This window comes from Mastigoproctus giganteus, chromosome 7 (assembly GCF_048544385.1).
Source record: "Mastigoproctus giganteus isolate SK-2022 chromosome 7, ASM4854438v1, whole genome shotgun sequence".
Taxonomy (NCBI): domain Eukaryota; kingdom Metazoa; phylum Arthropoda; class Arachnida; order Uropygi; family Thelyphonidae; genus Mastigoproctus; species Mastigoproctus giganteus.
This window is the reverse complement of record NC_143581.1, coordinates 187,455,751-187,472,130: the sequence shown is the minus strand read 5'-3', so window position 1 is coordinate 187,472,130 and position 16,380 is coordinate 187,455,751. Positions and strand designations below refer to the sequence as shown.

Sequence of the window (16,380 nt, the reverse complement as noted above, 5' to 3'; positions counted from 1 at the left end):
AACTCTACTTTCAATAAATGGATTTTGATGAAATTTTATATTTGAGCCATGCAGAAAGATTCCCTGAAAATTCCCAAATTTCATTAAAATATAACGAGTAGAAACCGTTATATTTCTACTCGTTTTATTAAAATATAACGAGTGGAAATAGTTCTTATTTTTTTCTCCATCAATCAGCATCTAATACCTCGACCCCAATTAAATGGATTTTCATGAAATTTTAAACTTCGCTATTTTAAAAATATTTGTCGCGCTTTTCCAAATTTAATTGAAATCGGACAAACAGAAACCGGGAAATTATTAACCTATTTTTTATAACTTAAACATCGCATTATTAACTTACATATCACACAGATTATCCATGTACCGTATTTCGTACACACGGTGACCAAAAAACACGAACAATTTTATTAAGACAGACGCAGACAGAAAAAATGCAAAAAAAATTGAAAAATAGGAGATGCAAAGTAAACCGTAAAATGGGATGACAACGTGTTCCCTCCTTGAGTATAAGGACTGCAGCCGTTCGACGACGATAATCTGAAGCGAAAATGGGGAAAACGCATTGTCTATGACTCTCTGGAAACGTATTATCGTGGGCGCACGTTTTGCAGGATCTATGATTCAAGAAACAAAAGACATGACTAGTTTCTCAAAAACATCCATCTCAAAATTTTAAATGACTGGTAATCAAGCGATCCTTTCACATCACAAAGGAGTAAATGTGCAGAAAAACAACACTTGATGAGCGAAGCCGTGGTAAGTCACAGAGGACGGTACGGAAATATAGAACATCCAGTGTGCAGCAAATAACATCTGAATTCAATCAAGTCCAGAACTACTCCATTTCAGAGCGCAGAGAATTAAATATATTGGGTATAGATGGTCGCGAGCCTCTTCGAAAGCCACTGATTTCAGAGAAAAACAGAAAAAATCTGCTTGCAGTGGCGTTGAGAAAGTCTTCATTGAACAGTGGAAGAAAGTTATGCGATCAAACGAATCATGATACACTTTATTTTTCCTGATGGTAGGTAGAGAATGTTGCAAAAACTTTACAAAGCGATCGGCGCTGCTTGACTTGTTAAAAAAACCCAGGCATCTGGAGGTGGTATCACTGTGAGGAATGTTTTTTGTTAGTTACCAACGTTGATTCCGACAAAACATCTTGTCGCAATTGTGAAAGCATGGTTCGAAGGACATGGTATGGGTTTACACCATCTTCCCTTGCCCCTGTGTTCACCAGATATCAAACCTATGTAGAATGCGTGAGATATGCTGAAGGTATTCGGCAACGATGTCCTGTTCCTTCATCGTTGTTGCAGTTGCGAGATATTTTGCTGGAATAATGGTCACGAATAGATTATAATTAAGATCAGTGTCTATAAATTACCAAAAAGGCTTATGAGACTCTGAGGAAAGCTGGTAAAATGAATGAAGCTGAAAATTTCATTGTTATTAATGGTTCCAGAACTCTGCGCCATAAATTCGAATTACAGAGTAAGAGATTTCGAATTACAGAGTACGATTTACTTCGTACATTGGACTGTACGAAGTTTTCCTTTTATCCAGGAATTTTTGGAGTGCATAACTTCCATGGGAAGGCCATGAAAGTATATTTATTTATTTTATCTAATTTTTTTGGATGGCGCAGGTAAAACCTGTTCATAATCTTTTTTATTCTTCAAAATAATACTACACGTGGTGTGAAAATGAAATACTATTTTCAGCTTTTTTTTCCAGCTATCTTTTCCACAGTTCTTTTTTGTACTGAAATTGTAATGAATGAAAAGATTTCTAAATCAATTGTTTGGAAATGCATGTATTAAGTGATGCTGATAATATCGTTAAAATAAATAAATTGTTTTACTCTTTATTGCAATATAAATCAATGTCTTAAAGGACAAAACTAATTTTTCTAATTATGTTTCGTTTTGTACCTTGAAAAGCATTTTTTGTGATGATTCTCTACTACTGTTGTCTTCTGACGACTGAACAATACATTAAAAAAATAATCATTTAAATGGTTACATTTATTTCTGGCAGTAAACATCAGGAATTCATTTTATAAGGCACATAGGAGTGAATAACATAGTACATACTACAGAAAATGGAAAATTACACATTTATAACAGACGCATAACCACAGTAATATTTGTAAAGTTCTTTGCTAAAATCAGATGAATCTTCTTGTTCTCCTGCAGTTTCTTCTTTTCAAATATTTTCAGCTTCGGATGCAACATTATGGTTTCCTACTAATTCTTCTAATTCACCAGGATCGTAGATACTTTCTATGCAGTTCTGCGAAAATAATCAAAAAATGTTTTTTTTTCTGTTATTCTGAGTTGTTTTTTTATGAAGATTAAAGACACAAAGTTAAAAAAGACAAATGAAGAGTGTTATCAAGAAATTTTAATTTTTAAAGTAATTTTTCTGTTCGCACGTTATAAATGTGTTCAACTTTTATCACCAGCAATTTAAATTGATTTTATTTTTGTGTTTAACGTGACGATGTATTTTCTCTAAGGGCAGTTATGACGTTGCAAATAGAAACGTTTGCAATTTGTTAAACTTCCACTAGAAATTGTAAAGGCCATCGCGTTCATTTGTTTTTATCTTAATTTGAGAGAAAACTTGAAGAATTTAGAAACATATTGCCTTTGTTCATCAGCAATGACAGACACAAGACTAAGACAGCACTGTCAGAGGATAAATTGTAGAGCGAGTGTAAAAATAAAGGAATATCAGCGCGAAAATAATAAAATACGTAAGAAATATCGAGTAATTCTAAATTTGTCCATTTTCACCATGACTAGTACAGTGAGAAGGAAGAGAGTGAACTTTTAGAAAGTAAACCATATTGGTTAGTGTCGAATTCATTTTTAACTAAAACAGATGAAATGATCCTTGACCTTCTTGAAAATTAAACTTTCGAGGATTTTGTCAAGAAATTTAACATGACGATGTGACAACAGTTCTTGAGATCAGCTCTCTCTCTCTCTCCCTCTCTCCCCCTGTCTCTCTCTCTCTCTCTCTCTCTCTCTCTCTCTCTCTCTCTCTCTCTCTCTCTCTCTATCATGGTTATAAGGGGAAGGATAAGAATCACAATGTGGACTGTCGTTGATCAAAATAGTTATAACCGAAACAGAAAGGTAACAGACAAAAAAAAATGTAAACACCAATGTTTTCAGAAAGCGTTAAATTTATGCTAAAAAGCGGGATCTATGTTACATTGACTAAGGCATGAATCATGAAAATGACTCCAAGCATCTTATTTAATATGTTTGTAAAGGCAGACCCGGTCTAAACAGCATGGATTTATCAACACCGCGTCACAAATAAAAAACCTTAACGATTTCTAAAGGGACATGACTGGAGGTCGTTTGGAAGGCACTTCAGTCTCTATGACAACTGATCTCTCTAATGTTTCCAAGGAATTGTTTCCAAGATCATCTCTACATGGGAATCTAAAGAGAAGAAATCAACTACGAAAGGCAACTGTGGGCGAAACCGCAAACTCCAAAATCGGGACGTTCGAGCATTAATACAATGTGCAAAGCGGAGCCAGTGGGCACAAGCTAACCAGTTGTGCATGGATCCGCGCAGGACGCGAGAGGCCAGTTTCGTCAAAACGTTATACGTCGAGAGCTCCATAGAGTTGGATATCTCGGATGAGTTGCACTTCACAAGCCACTTCATTTGCACCCGATAACTCAAGTTGTCCTGTCCAATGGAGCAGGACAACTAGACAAGCAGTGGAGGAATGTTATATAGTCCGATGAATCCCCCTACTTATATTCTGTGCGGCAAATGAACAAGCTGATATAAGGGGCCAACCGATGGAAGCATTTAACTCTGATTGCTTGATTCCTACTGTTAAGGATTCTGGCGGTTCTGTAATTGTGTGGGCACTCTTCCTCGTACATGGTTTGGGCGTGTTCATTCCGTTTGGAGGAAAGATTAATGCCAATCGCCATTTAATATTCCTGAGTAATCATCTTCATCGAACGGTATTTCTTTCAAGAAAAGAGAGCTCTCTTTCAGTATGACAATCCTTTAATCCACAGAGCAGAGGTGTTCACCCAGCGGTTTTCTAAAAATGAGACTGAACCTTTTCACATATAATGTCCATCTCATTCATTGGATCTAATCTCTATAGAAAATCAGTGGAAAATTCTGGAACGACATGTCAGAAAGCGTTTTCCAGCTCCATCGAACAAGCAGTAATGAGCATGATTGGTGCTCTATCCCTCCTGCTGATTTTCAGACACTGAAAGACTCCATGTTTCGATGTATCCAGGCTACACTGGACTCATCTAGCGGTCCAACGTCGTCTGAGTCATTTTACTTATTCTTTCCATTTTTTTTATCCATTACCTGCACATTTCTATTTCTTAACAAAGAAGATAAGATAAGCATCTGAACCAGGTGAAATCTCCTAGTGATATGTTTCAATTGCAGTAATTGAATAACACTTGTATTTCTTATGGTGTGCACACTCTATTGCATGATATAGAAATCGCCAGAAACACAAAAAAAAAACACTTTAAAATTTAATGCGCAGTAATTATAATTAACGCTTTAAGGCAAATATAAATAGCTAAAATCAAAATGCACTTACTTTAAACGCTAACTGATTAGAAGACTCACGTCTGTTCTCTTCCGTCTGAAATTGAATTCGAGAAAAATTATTGGTGTCAAAAAATGGATGAAATTAAATGTAGAATAAAAAAATTCTTTTTCTCGAGTAGAAAACAACAAGTAGATATACATAATGCAAACCAATATTTAATTACAGCAGTGTTTTTATCAATGAAACGATATCGCAATATGTGCAGTTTAAAATTAAATTTAAAAATATTAAACTTGTAATTGACTAAAAGGTCCACAAACAGTTCCTAATATTTGCAATTCTTCCTTCTTACTTGAATTTGTCTAATAATGGATACTGTCTGCAACAGATTTTTAGTTAAACAAGCAAAAACTAAATTTGTATAAATATCAATTCTATCATGTATAATAAAAGTTTTAAAATCATCCTTTATATACTAGATCAAATTATATCCCTCGAATTTATTTAAAACCAGCTTTCACAGAAAGGGACAAAGTACACCTGCGATTGCCTAGATTGAGAGCAGCATCATTAGAGTCAAATTCAGACTCGTCCTCGGTCTGGTACAACTGCGCACTACGTGTTTGACATCGAATAGATACTGTTTTCGTCCCAAACGTAACAACGTATCTTTGATATTCCAATGTAAAAGCTATCTCTGGGCTAATCAGAGATCGGAATTTGTAAGATCAGAATTCATACAAATTGCATTTCGAGAAGTGATTATTTAATGTTATTCTTAACATCGAGTTGCCCAACCAAATCGTAATTATAGCACATTTTAAATGGAAGAAAATATGAAAAAATATATTGTTTTCTATCAAAGCGGAGACGAAATATTTTTGTACCCTTGGCAGGGAGTCACAAGGGCATCATTAATTCTCTCGAAATATCAAGGTCTTTTAACTTATACTGTTCATTCCATTGATACTTGTAGAAATAGATGGCTGGATTATCCATCCCTCTCTCGGTTCTGAGTTGGCATAAATCAGTCCTGTAATTCTGCCCAGTGTTAGTTTTTAACGTTCAGCATACTTTCTTTGGTAAAATATTTAGTAAACTTAGCTTACATTACTCATGCTTTCTAAAATATATAAATGTTTAATACTCACATGTTCGAATCTAGTTGAAAAGCAATCTGTTGTCTGCAATTTCAAAAAAGACGAAGAAATAATCAGACAAATGGGTTCAGCTGACATAACTATATTAAAATCTTTGACTTTTCTTAATTGGTTAAGTAGATGAAAGTAATGAAACTGTTAACCATTTTCAGGAACTTAAAAAATAACAAAACCAACTATATGGAATATTAAAGAGTGCACCATAATTCTGATTAAAGTATATTTCGAAACTCTTTAAATGTTTTCACGGTTTATTGTGCCTGAAAACCGAATTACCTTTTTCAATTTTTGAAATTTGGAAAATTTGAATCTGACCATACTAATTTTACTACAAACTAAATTTATGTATTTCAAAAATGCAGTTTGATGAAATCATTTGAATTGTGGTACGTACCTGATGGAATAATGGGTCTTGAGAACATAAACTCATTACGAAAGCCAAAAATGGACTTTCATCATTCGGAAAATGTTCTGCTGTGCATTCAGCGAAAACTCTTAGCATCTAAAAAAAAAAAAAAAAAAAAACATTTTTATAAGAAAAGTTAACCTAATTTTCTCTGTTATTTTTGAAGATATTTTTCTAATTGTTCGAAAGATATTTCAGTTTAAAATTCGATTTTGACGGATAAGAACACCAGAGAAAAACAAACAACGACATTCACTAAAACAAATTAAATATAACAGATTACAATGCACTGATACTGTCAAAGACTGATAGTATCAATCCAAACCTAGATCGTTTAGGTTTACGACCCTAGGGGGAAGGCAAGTTCAGCGTTCAAGTAAAGGTAACAACAACGCATAAAACAGCAGTTCACAAGAGCAATTTATCAATCCCTATGGTGTTCAGCGAAGAGCAAACTGACCATCCAACCTTCTCTCTCTCTCTTTATTGGCTTCATCGTGTCAGTGCATCATGATGGGAGGATTGCATTTAACATTTATTCGAGACTATTTTAAGATGTAATTTCATAATTCTATATCTGTTCCAATCCCCACAGATTAAAGAAACAAAGTGTTACGAAACGCTTGGGTATCTCCTAATCTTCAGTTGTTAATTAAAATTCTAAATAATGTTACTGCAACGCAACGCATATGTACCATGACTATGTGGTCCAATTCATTTAGAATAATAACAAATTTATACTGTGCAAAAAATATATAAACACATAATTACTAGATAAACAGATGTAATATGCAGAATATTATTTATTTTCACGTGCTGTGTGAAATTACGAAATATTTCATACTTACATTTCCAGTGAAAAGATTCATGCATTCCGAAAGACTTTTTTTGCGTTCTTCAGTTTCTGGAAATAACAGAACTCCTATTTAGCAAATATGTTAAATGATTGTAAACTTTTGTTAAATACATTTCTGTGCAAAAATTATATTTCAACTTTAAAATTGCCATATCAAGGAATATACGTATATTTTGATAGTTAAATCAAGGATAATAATCATTTGGGGAAATTTTATGGATCTTTCTGGAAACGCATTGTTTTAAAACTCACTGCTCTTAATCTGAATAGAACTAGGCTTCTGTTTTCATGAATTAAGATTTCATAATTTTGAAAGATACTACTCTGAAATCAGAAGAAAACACTGCATAATTCAAAAAATTAATATTTGTAGAAGAATAAGAGAAATTTACCTCAATATGATTAATTCCAATAACGGAACAGATAGCATAGCTTTATTTGTCAACCTAAATCAGTTTTACAATGTGGAGTATCTGGCAACAGATTTAACCGTTAAAGAAAAATTAGAAGGGGCAAGTAGATGTGCTAATAGATAGGAGTGGAGACATCACTTTCTTCCTTAATTTGAGGAAAGTAACCCTAATTGTTGTTTTAACTTTAAAAGTTTGAGTTTAGTTATTTTAAGCTAGGCACTTCTATTAAAAGCAATTTTGGAATATAATGACAAATGCAGTCCTATTCTGAAAATGGATATCTCATGAAAGACAAACATTCAGAAATCACAGTAATTGCATCTAACAACAAAGAAAAGGCATTTGAGTGTAAAATATAATTTACACTTTTTGGATTTCATGTAATCTTAAAGATTTAATCTGTAATTTTTAATAAATAAAAGTAGGTAAGTAACTGAAAGTGAACAATATAATATTCAATAACAATCATATATCACTATATAAGCATATTTTATACTTACTGCAAAGTGCTTTCAATGAGGGATCAATTTCCTCAGTGCCAAGAGCCAGCAAAGGCAGAACGAACAACAGAACAAACTGAACCTTCATCTTTTCAGTGAGCTTGCTAGGGACTGCAATCCGAATAAACAACTGAAGGCAACTGAGAGGCTGCTACAATCGAGGGCTATAAATCAGTGCGAAGAAAACTTATTTTTATTCCCTAAGATATGAACGCATTAACTTCCGATAAGATTATATTTTCCGCTTCTTTTTTTTAATAAATGGAAAACTTCCGTTCCAGAATTTAATCAGTAAAATTCATATTGAAATCCTAGTTGTTCTGATGATAACAGATCTTGCGAGGGAAAAGGATATATAAAGATTTGATATGAAGGTTATGTGAGTAATTAGCCACAGTAAACGTGCCTCATGCTGATTGCATTAACAACCTATCCAGAAATAATTTTTAAATAAAAGCACAAATGTGTAGTGCTAAAGAAGCAATAAATGTGATATAAGAAAACTTGAGAAATTTCTCAAGGTCCATTCCAGTATTAATCGCATTTCCATAATAATCACTCAATTTTGAATTTAATGCTGGGCTACCTGGAACACTCAACTCTTCTCTTATCTCAATTTCTTCTGAATGTTAAATCAAGTGTCTTTGTAATGAGATATTTCTTACACACACATGAAGATATATATAGCATCAGGGCCGCGGTCACCTGACAGCGACCCTGTTGCTATATTTTAAGCTTTATTGAAAAATTAACTACAGCATCAGATATTAGACAAAAAACGAAGCAAATACGATCCAGGCCTTTTCTTGCAATTCTCTTCTCAGGACCTTGGCGGCCATAATGGATTTGCCAATTTTTCCTTCGTATTTTCATACTTGTGTTATGTTCCCGCTGATGTATAAATGACATCCGACGACACGGCATAAGATACATGAGGTACCAATCAAGTTTATTAGTGATCACAACTTGCCGATAATGTCCTTACTTTAAACTTTAAGTCGAATGTTTAACAAGTCAAAAACCAACAAGTTAATTAAAAATAATAAATAGCTGTTATTAAAAGTAAGTTCAATTCAATTTGTTGTTACTAAGCAAAGTGGTTTCTTTTAAGCTCTAGTTGCCGAATGGTAACTGATCTGACATGCATGTGTTTGGACAAGAAAAATAAGAATAAGAAAGACGCTCCCAGGTCTAAAAGAACAAGATGAGAAGATTATCCTCCAAAACGGTCTTCTACTAAGACCAACACTAATCAACAAGCAAAGGACATAGAGTCCAGCTTAGCTAAAACAGCAACGAACAGAGACATAAACACAAGTAGTAATACACTTCCTGATAATTATCAGAAAGTGTAGGATTGTTATATGTAATGGATTATATATTATCATATCACATATATGCCCAGTTGGTAGGATCGCTATCCTCCCCACACCCAATGGAAAAGCCCTGAGTTCCAACCCATCGATGACGTGAGGAATTTTCATGGGCCTATTCCACAATCTGGCAGATTTAGTCGGTCTTATGCGAGGGTAGGATGGTTTTTCGTCCAGCAAAACAAAAACACTACGATAGAATACACGCAATTTACAGACGATATACACAGAGTAATATGTTCATAGTCGCTGGTGTTCCTAAAACCCTATTACTACAACAACAACGCAACATATATATATATATATATATATATAATCCATTTAATTAGAATACTGTCGTTGTTTTAGTTAATTGGCGTAAAACAAACAACGTTGACTGTAATCAAAGTGGAGACGTGTGTGTGTGTGTGTGTGTGTGTGCTCATTAACTGGAGTCAGTATCTGAGCACACGCCTCTCCATTTCTTTTGTATAAAAAGGACTAAGTCAATTACTGATAACTCGTTTTCTATAGATCAAACCTTCAATACGTGTGCAATACCAGTGCAATTCGTTACAAAGGCAAGTTTATTCTGCTATGAGAATGAAGACCAATGCGTTATCCATACACATTAAATCCTTCTACCACAGAAACACAGAAGTGGACAGTTTACAGATGTAATTAAGTTCAGTTGTTAGCGCTTAATAAAGATTTAAATGCGCTTTTCCAAATCTGCTCATCCACTTTAAAATCCAGAACATTTTAAAATCCGGCGTGTCTTAATCCCCGAGGGCGCCGGATTTTAAAGAGATGTTGTAAAAGATATTATAACGAGGTAGTACTGCATATCTTGGTAACCTATCCACGCTTTGTCATATTCTTTACTCCTAGTAAATATAAAGTCAAGATTTGTTTATTCGTACTTTGTTTTATAAAAACTGAAAAACTGTATTCAGAAATTGGGGTAGAGTGTCACCAGTTAGAGTAATGAAGCAGTTAGTTTGTTTTCTTCCATGAATTTTGTTATTCCTCTTCTACACTTTCTCCCCTTTCAGTTACAATAATCAAATTTCTGGGTTCAGTTCAATAAAAGCAATCTCGATTTATTATCGGGTAAGAAGTTAAGAAACTGGAGAGTTTGCATTTAGGGACAAATGAGGAGTCGAGGAGAGAGAGATAGATGTTTCGAGATACCACTTATTCTTGTTCGTAGTGAATATTACGTTGGGGATATATGCTTTTCTTGCAGCTCCCTCGGTAGAGGCTGCCCATCGTTCTTCCCTCCATTTCAGAAGAAGCTCTCCTGTCACAGTTTGCCTTTTCCACTTTAGTGTTGCTATCGATATCAGTTATAATATCCACAACCTCATGGGAATATTTTTTTCTGATATTATAGGATACTAAGATCCAGAAGCAAAGAACCAAAAATGATCTGTATTTAGCTTACCGAACAAAATCATTTTGGTTTTCGAAGAATTCACTATTATGTGAATTCATTATTAAATAACAGGGAATTCCGTATGAATTCGCTATGATGTCTTCCCTTTGCTATGATAACCTGTAATTGTTCTAATGATCAGGTGAATTTAAAAGTATGAAAATGTAATGAAGCCAATCAAGAGAAACAGCAACAAAAATTTTTTTTTTCTGGTACCCTTAAAGCGCGTGTATTATTCTAAAGTATTACAGAGGGCATTTATGGGCATTTAAAATCAAGGACACGATTGTTGTTGAAAAGTGGAAAAATGGAAATAAATGTTTGCTTCATTTTCTTTTCATTTGCCACTGAAATCAAAATAAGTTGTTTTTCATTTGGACGTTTTTGCTTTTAAATATTACCTAAAATGCTTTAGTTAATGTTTTACAGCTCATTTTGAAAGCAGAAAAGGGGAAGCTCGATGTTTTAGTTTGATGACCGGAAACGTAAGTTGGAACAACGCATTTTTATTCTAAATATAAAACAATATTTGATTGGAGAAAAAGTTCAAAAAGATCAACAATTTTAAGCTAGCAAATGAGTATGGACACAATACAATTTATTCGAATTATTTTGTAGACTTAAATTAAATTCAGCAGATTATAAATAATTCAATCTAAATTTTCTTCTTTCCCATTGTATTTTATTCAGTACTGACTTAAAATTATTTTAATACAATTAAAAACTCAGGAAAAAAACCGTAATAAAATATTTACTCTTTAGTTAATTCGATAATTTAACCAATTATAATGATTAATAACATTTTTTTTCCCTTTGATTCGTGAATGGGTGGACGAACGTCTTGAGGAATACTTCCCCCAGGAAGAAGATCGATTCTTAGAATTCTGGAACAGTTTTTGCCAGCAAGGTCGACCACATCAGTTACGCATTATATGATCAGAGCTTTATAGCAATAACATCTCATGTATTTTTCCCAGTTCGGTGTTTTCATTGCTCATTTGATGTTTAAGGGGAACATGAATATTTTTTATCTTTTTTTTTTTGAAATAAGGCAGTGGCTGATTGATTATTTTGTTTTCTCCTGAAAGACACATTGTGGCACTCTGGGATAGAGGTCTTTTTATTTCGAATAAGCGCCTGGTCAATTAATGATCGCTAGAGGGCAATGCATATAGGTTGCTTTCTCTGGTCATATTGGCTTTTTTCTAGTTTAAAAACCACCATTCCAAAGTCAACTAAATCTGTCACAACTTTTAAAGCGCTTTGGAAGGTCGTCTCCCCACTAAAAGAATAAATCACTTTACTTCAAGTAAGAAAAATAAGAGTAAGACAAAGTTCAAGTAAGACAAATGCAAGCCGTTCCAAATTGACCCAAAATGGTATAATACTGCTGTAGACCTGCTTCCTAATTTTAACATTCCGTTTATAAACCCCGATCCTCCAATCAGTAACGTCCAGTCTTATTTCTTGGTTTCCAAATAGGTTTGAGATAGGCTTACATACATGGTTAAATCGTTTACTCTTGAAATCAAAGGCGAAAGCTGTACGTCAGATTGCAGATTTCTGTCGCTGTCGGTTCTTAGATAGCCCAGGTGCACAATTCCACACCTACATATCCTCTAGATGACTAAGCTCGTGCGAGAAGTATTTTGAATCATTTTAAAACACGGGAACGTTCTGAAACTAGCAGGTCTTAAATAGGGCACATTGGAAACTTGAGCTTAGTCAGAAAATGCAATAATGCTGAAATAAGTAAAAATTCGAACATTTTCAGTAAAACGATTTTCAGGAAAAGGAACACAAGAAGTAAGGAGAGCCTTAGATGTGATTAACCTCTAAACGTTGTAATCATAAACCTTTTTTCCTCACAGAACGAAACAGCTTGCCTCCTTCGGATAGGGAAGTCCTAAACCATGGCTGATGTCTAAATCTAGCACTGAGGGAAAATGTTTTTTTGAAAGAATTTTTGAATGAGTAAAATCTTCCCCTGAATACGTTAACAGAGTCGCATGGTAGCTAATATTATGCACTGGACTTAAACTAATGATCTCTTATTCATGAGAACGCATCGTGAAATGAGTTGCCTTCTGTATTATGAAATATATCTCCTTAAGGTCTTTACAACTGTTACCTTTCATATTGGATAATCATTTGGTTAGTTTGTTTCTATTTTAACAAGAGACATATGCTCTCTATTAGGTAATTACTGATATATTCCATAATCACCTATAACTACGTAATAGCGAGCAAATCTCCCTTTAACACACATTATAACCCTGGATTCTTCCTGACATGACCCAAGGAGCTGTCGAAATCGGGCTACGTTACTTGCTGAAGCCTTTCTGTTACCTGGCACATGTCTCGTTAGCATCCATTGATGCTAACGAGACTTACTGCTAACGATAGCCTCATGTTTCCGACCACAGGATCGGAAACATGAGGATATTATCACAGGAAAGAGCATATTGTCACTGGACCTGTGACAATATACCAAGTCCTCGTCCTCTTTCTACTCCAATTTGGTGTGTTTAAAAATAAGAAACCAACTCTTGAGGCAAATCATCGTCATCTATCAGCTCGATAAAGCCATCAATAACGTCGCTAACTGGAAGAAATTCTAACGCTGTAAGGCATTTAATTTTCGTGTTAAATTTGGCATCTGTTTTGATAGAGCAACTTTTATCCGATATCAATGATTTTGAGTTAAATGTTTTTTGCCATATGAAACAAACAGTCGGTTATAATTGTATTTGGGTATATGTTAGAGAAAGCAACGATACGTCCTTTCTCAAAGTCGATCATTAAGGATTCAGGATCAAATTAAAATCTGCCAATCAGTGTATGGTGATATTGTCCATAATGCAGGCTGTTGCAACGTCTCAAATTAAGGCTATAATTCTATATTCTGTCATTCACCAAATAATGATCACAAATAAGATAAAAACTTCTTCACAGAGATAACTCATTTCCTTTTCTTAAATAAGTATTAAGTAAGAAAAATTTCTATGGTGTTCTTTCTGTTTTCTTTAGCCACCGATTGATATGATGAGGGAACAACGAGAGTATACCGTAAGTATCCACTTTTAAATGAATATTTTTAACTATATTAATACAGTATACTGATGTGCGTGCGTGTGTGTGGATCTTCGCGAGGGTGCGCTAATCTTTTGAATGTTTTGCGGGATGAAACTCTCTCTAAAACATGCGAAATTTCATGGGCTTTTCATATCACAAGTGGTAGATGACTTTCATCGACCGGTGAAATACCACCACTTTGCTTATTGGACGCTTGAAGTGGTGAAACCCATGTTTAGTCTCTAGAGCAAAGTTTCCGGTATCCCCCCCCCCCATATTTCTCCTTCAACCCATGCACGGTACTAAGTACTATAGGTTTTGATACCTTTCGTGTTTGGGGTTTTCATAAAAAAAAAATATATATATATATATATAAATGGTATTTCAGTGATATAAGTACAAATGCGTTCTGTATGATTGAAAGACGCATCGTAAGCTTAATGTGCATTTCTTTATTCTCTTTTAAGGTTTGCCTCACGAGTCGCTTTCTGAATGGAATGCGTCTTCATTGACTTGAGCAGCGGATTTCTGACGTTAATGCACAACAAGAAGAAATCAGCCTCTAACAAGAAACATGATATGTCAATCATTTTTATATCGTAAAGTTCCAGCTCCATACAAGAAGCACAGTTTCAGCTTTCATCTTTCAGAATCTATTCACCAATGTGTTTCCGATGTACTTGAAATTACGAATAATAAACCAGAGACTCTGGCAATTTTTGTTTCCACCAACGAACTGCTGTTTAATCAAAATGATATTAAAACACTATTCTTACCTTATTATGGATAATAATATGTAAGCAGTTAAAGCAGTAACTGCACATGGGAAGTTCTACCACCATTCGGCATTCAATGCTGCGCACAGTTTATGTCTGTTTTTTGCAAGATTTCTTCTCACACCACTTGACAATACAATTCATCCCAGAGGTTATCTATAGGATTAAAATTAGCGGTTTTTTACCCACATATGAACGCCGTTAATCAGATAGATCATGTCCCACTCATCACTCCAAAACACAGCTTGGGCGATTGTTTGTAGAGATCTCGTGTCACTTTCGGTCACGAAACCACCCGATTTGACATGCCGTTTCCTGACGGTTTCAGCATCAGTCCGCTTCCATTTCCAGATTACATCACCAGCCATCGATTTAGGGATCTTCAGTGCTGTTGAAACGTCACACACAGACCGATTGTTCATGTGGCACTCTATTATCATTCTGCGCTGGAACTCAACTCCGTCAATGCTTTCACAATCGTGCTACTGTCCCATAGAAGGCCTACGAGCAAATTTTAGCAATGTCTGACACGTGGTACTTGCGTAGGATGTTACCAGGTCTCAATGGAAGGGCTTCCGGATATTAATGGTAGAGCAGTGTATTATTCAATGAAATAAATTCCAATATCCGGCTGAGGAATGTCTTTTTAAAAGAAGGCTTTTTGCAAAACGCAAATATGTATACACAAGTATACATATTTTTACACCATCCTAACTCGCCTTCGTAGTTAGTACGGTATAATAGCCGTTCTGTCCACATCAAGCGGAAAAGACCTGAGTTGAATCCCATCAATGACCCGAGGAATTTTTATGGCCATTTTTCCCAATGTGGCCGATTTAATCACTCTCATGAGTGCGTAGTATTATTTTTTCTCTATAAACTTGGGTTTTTTGTTCAATAAGCAACAGCAAATAGACCACAGGACACAGGATATTTTCAGACATATTATGTACGGGGCAATATGACCTAAATTGTAAAAATAACCTTCTAGGTCTGACCGTGTACGGTGAACCTGTGGTGAATAAAGAAATAATTATATTTTCTTTTTTTATTTTCTCTATTTCTAGTGTGTTGTGTGACCGAATTTCTTATGCTGATTTTAAATTCGAACTTCCTTGAAGACGTTTCCTCTGACTTCCCAAGTGTCAAAACATCTGTACCATTAGAAAAGAAGCTAACAGTAACCCCCTTGTTTTCATCATTAATTTCGTTGCTTTGCAACCTTTATCTGATCCATGCTACTAAACTTGTGAGCCCAGACTGAGGAAAGGTCCCCTTCTGGACTCTTGTGCTGGATGAGTTCCTCAACATGCAAATTCCTAATATAAAAATGCAGGCATACGCCGATGATATCATAGTGATTCTGCAAGTTAATCGCAGGACTCAGCTAGAGACCCATGTAAATCATGTCATTTCTGTTCTACAAGGATGGGCAGATGGGAACTTACTGAACATCTCACCGGAAAAGACATATTCAATACCCCTCAAGGGCTCCCTTGATCCCAGGAGGTCTCCCCAGATCAAGATAAATGAAACAACCATTAAACTCCAAACCGAATTCAAATATCATGGTGTTATCCTAGATAGACACCTTAACTGCACACCCCATCTTAGTTACCACAGAGTAAAATTCAGGAAATATTCCACTCTATATTTTAGAGTTACACGAAGAGACTGGGGTGTGAAGAAGAGGGCGCTCGCCATCCCCTACAAGGCATTCTTTATCTCAGCTCTGGCCTATGCAGCGAGAGCTTGGTACGCTAAGGAAAGAAGGAAAGCACTGCTGTTAACAGAAGGAAATTGGAACCCATCCATCGAATAATTCTCCTCACAC

The 16,380-nt window shown here is 35.0% G+C and overlaps 1 protein-coding gene across 1 annotated transcript; it reads right to left on the bottom strand.

The window, feature by feature from the left end:
* Positions 1–2,011: 2,011 nt before the first annotated feature.
* On the bottom strand, positions 2,012–8,071 carry LOC150083441 (uncharacterized). The gene is made up of 6 exons (XM_090378012.1): positions 7,906–8,071; positions 6,985–7,040; positions 6,125–6,232; positions 5,722–5,754; positions 4,619–4,663; positions 2,012–2,298 (listed from the first exon to the last, which is right to left on the bottom strand). The coding sequence occupies exons 1-6, from the start codon at positions 7,991–7,993 to the stop codon at positions 2,212–2,214; spliced, it is 417 nt and encodes a 138-aa protein (XP_090234138.1). The 5' UTR covers positions 7,994–8,071; the 3' UTR covers positions 2,012–2,211.
* Positions 8,072–16,380: the final 8,309 nt, after the last annotated feature.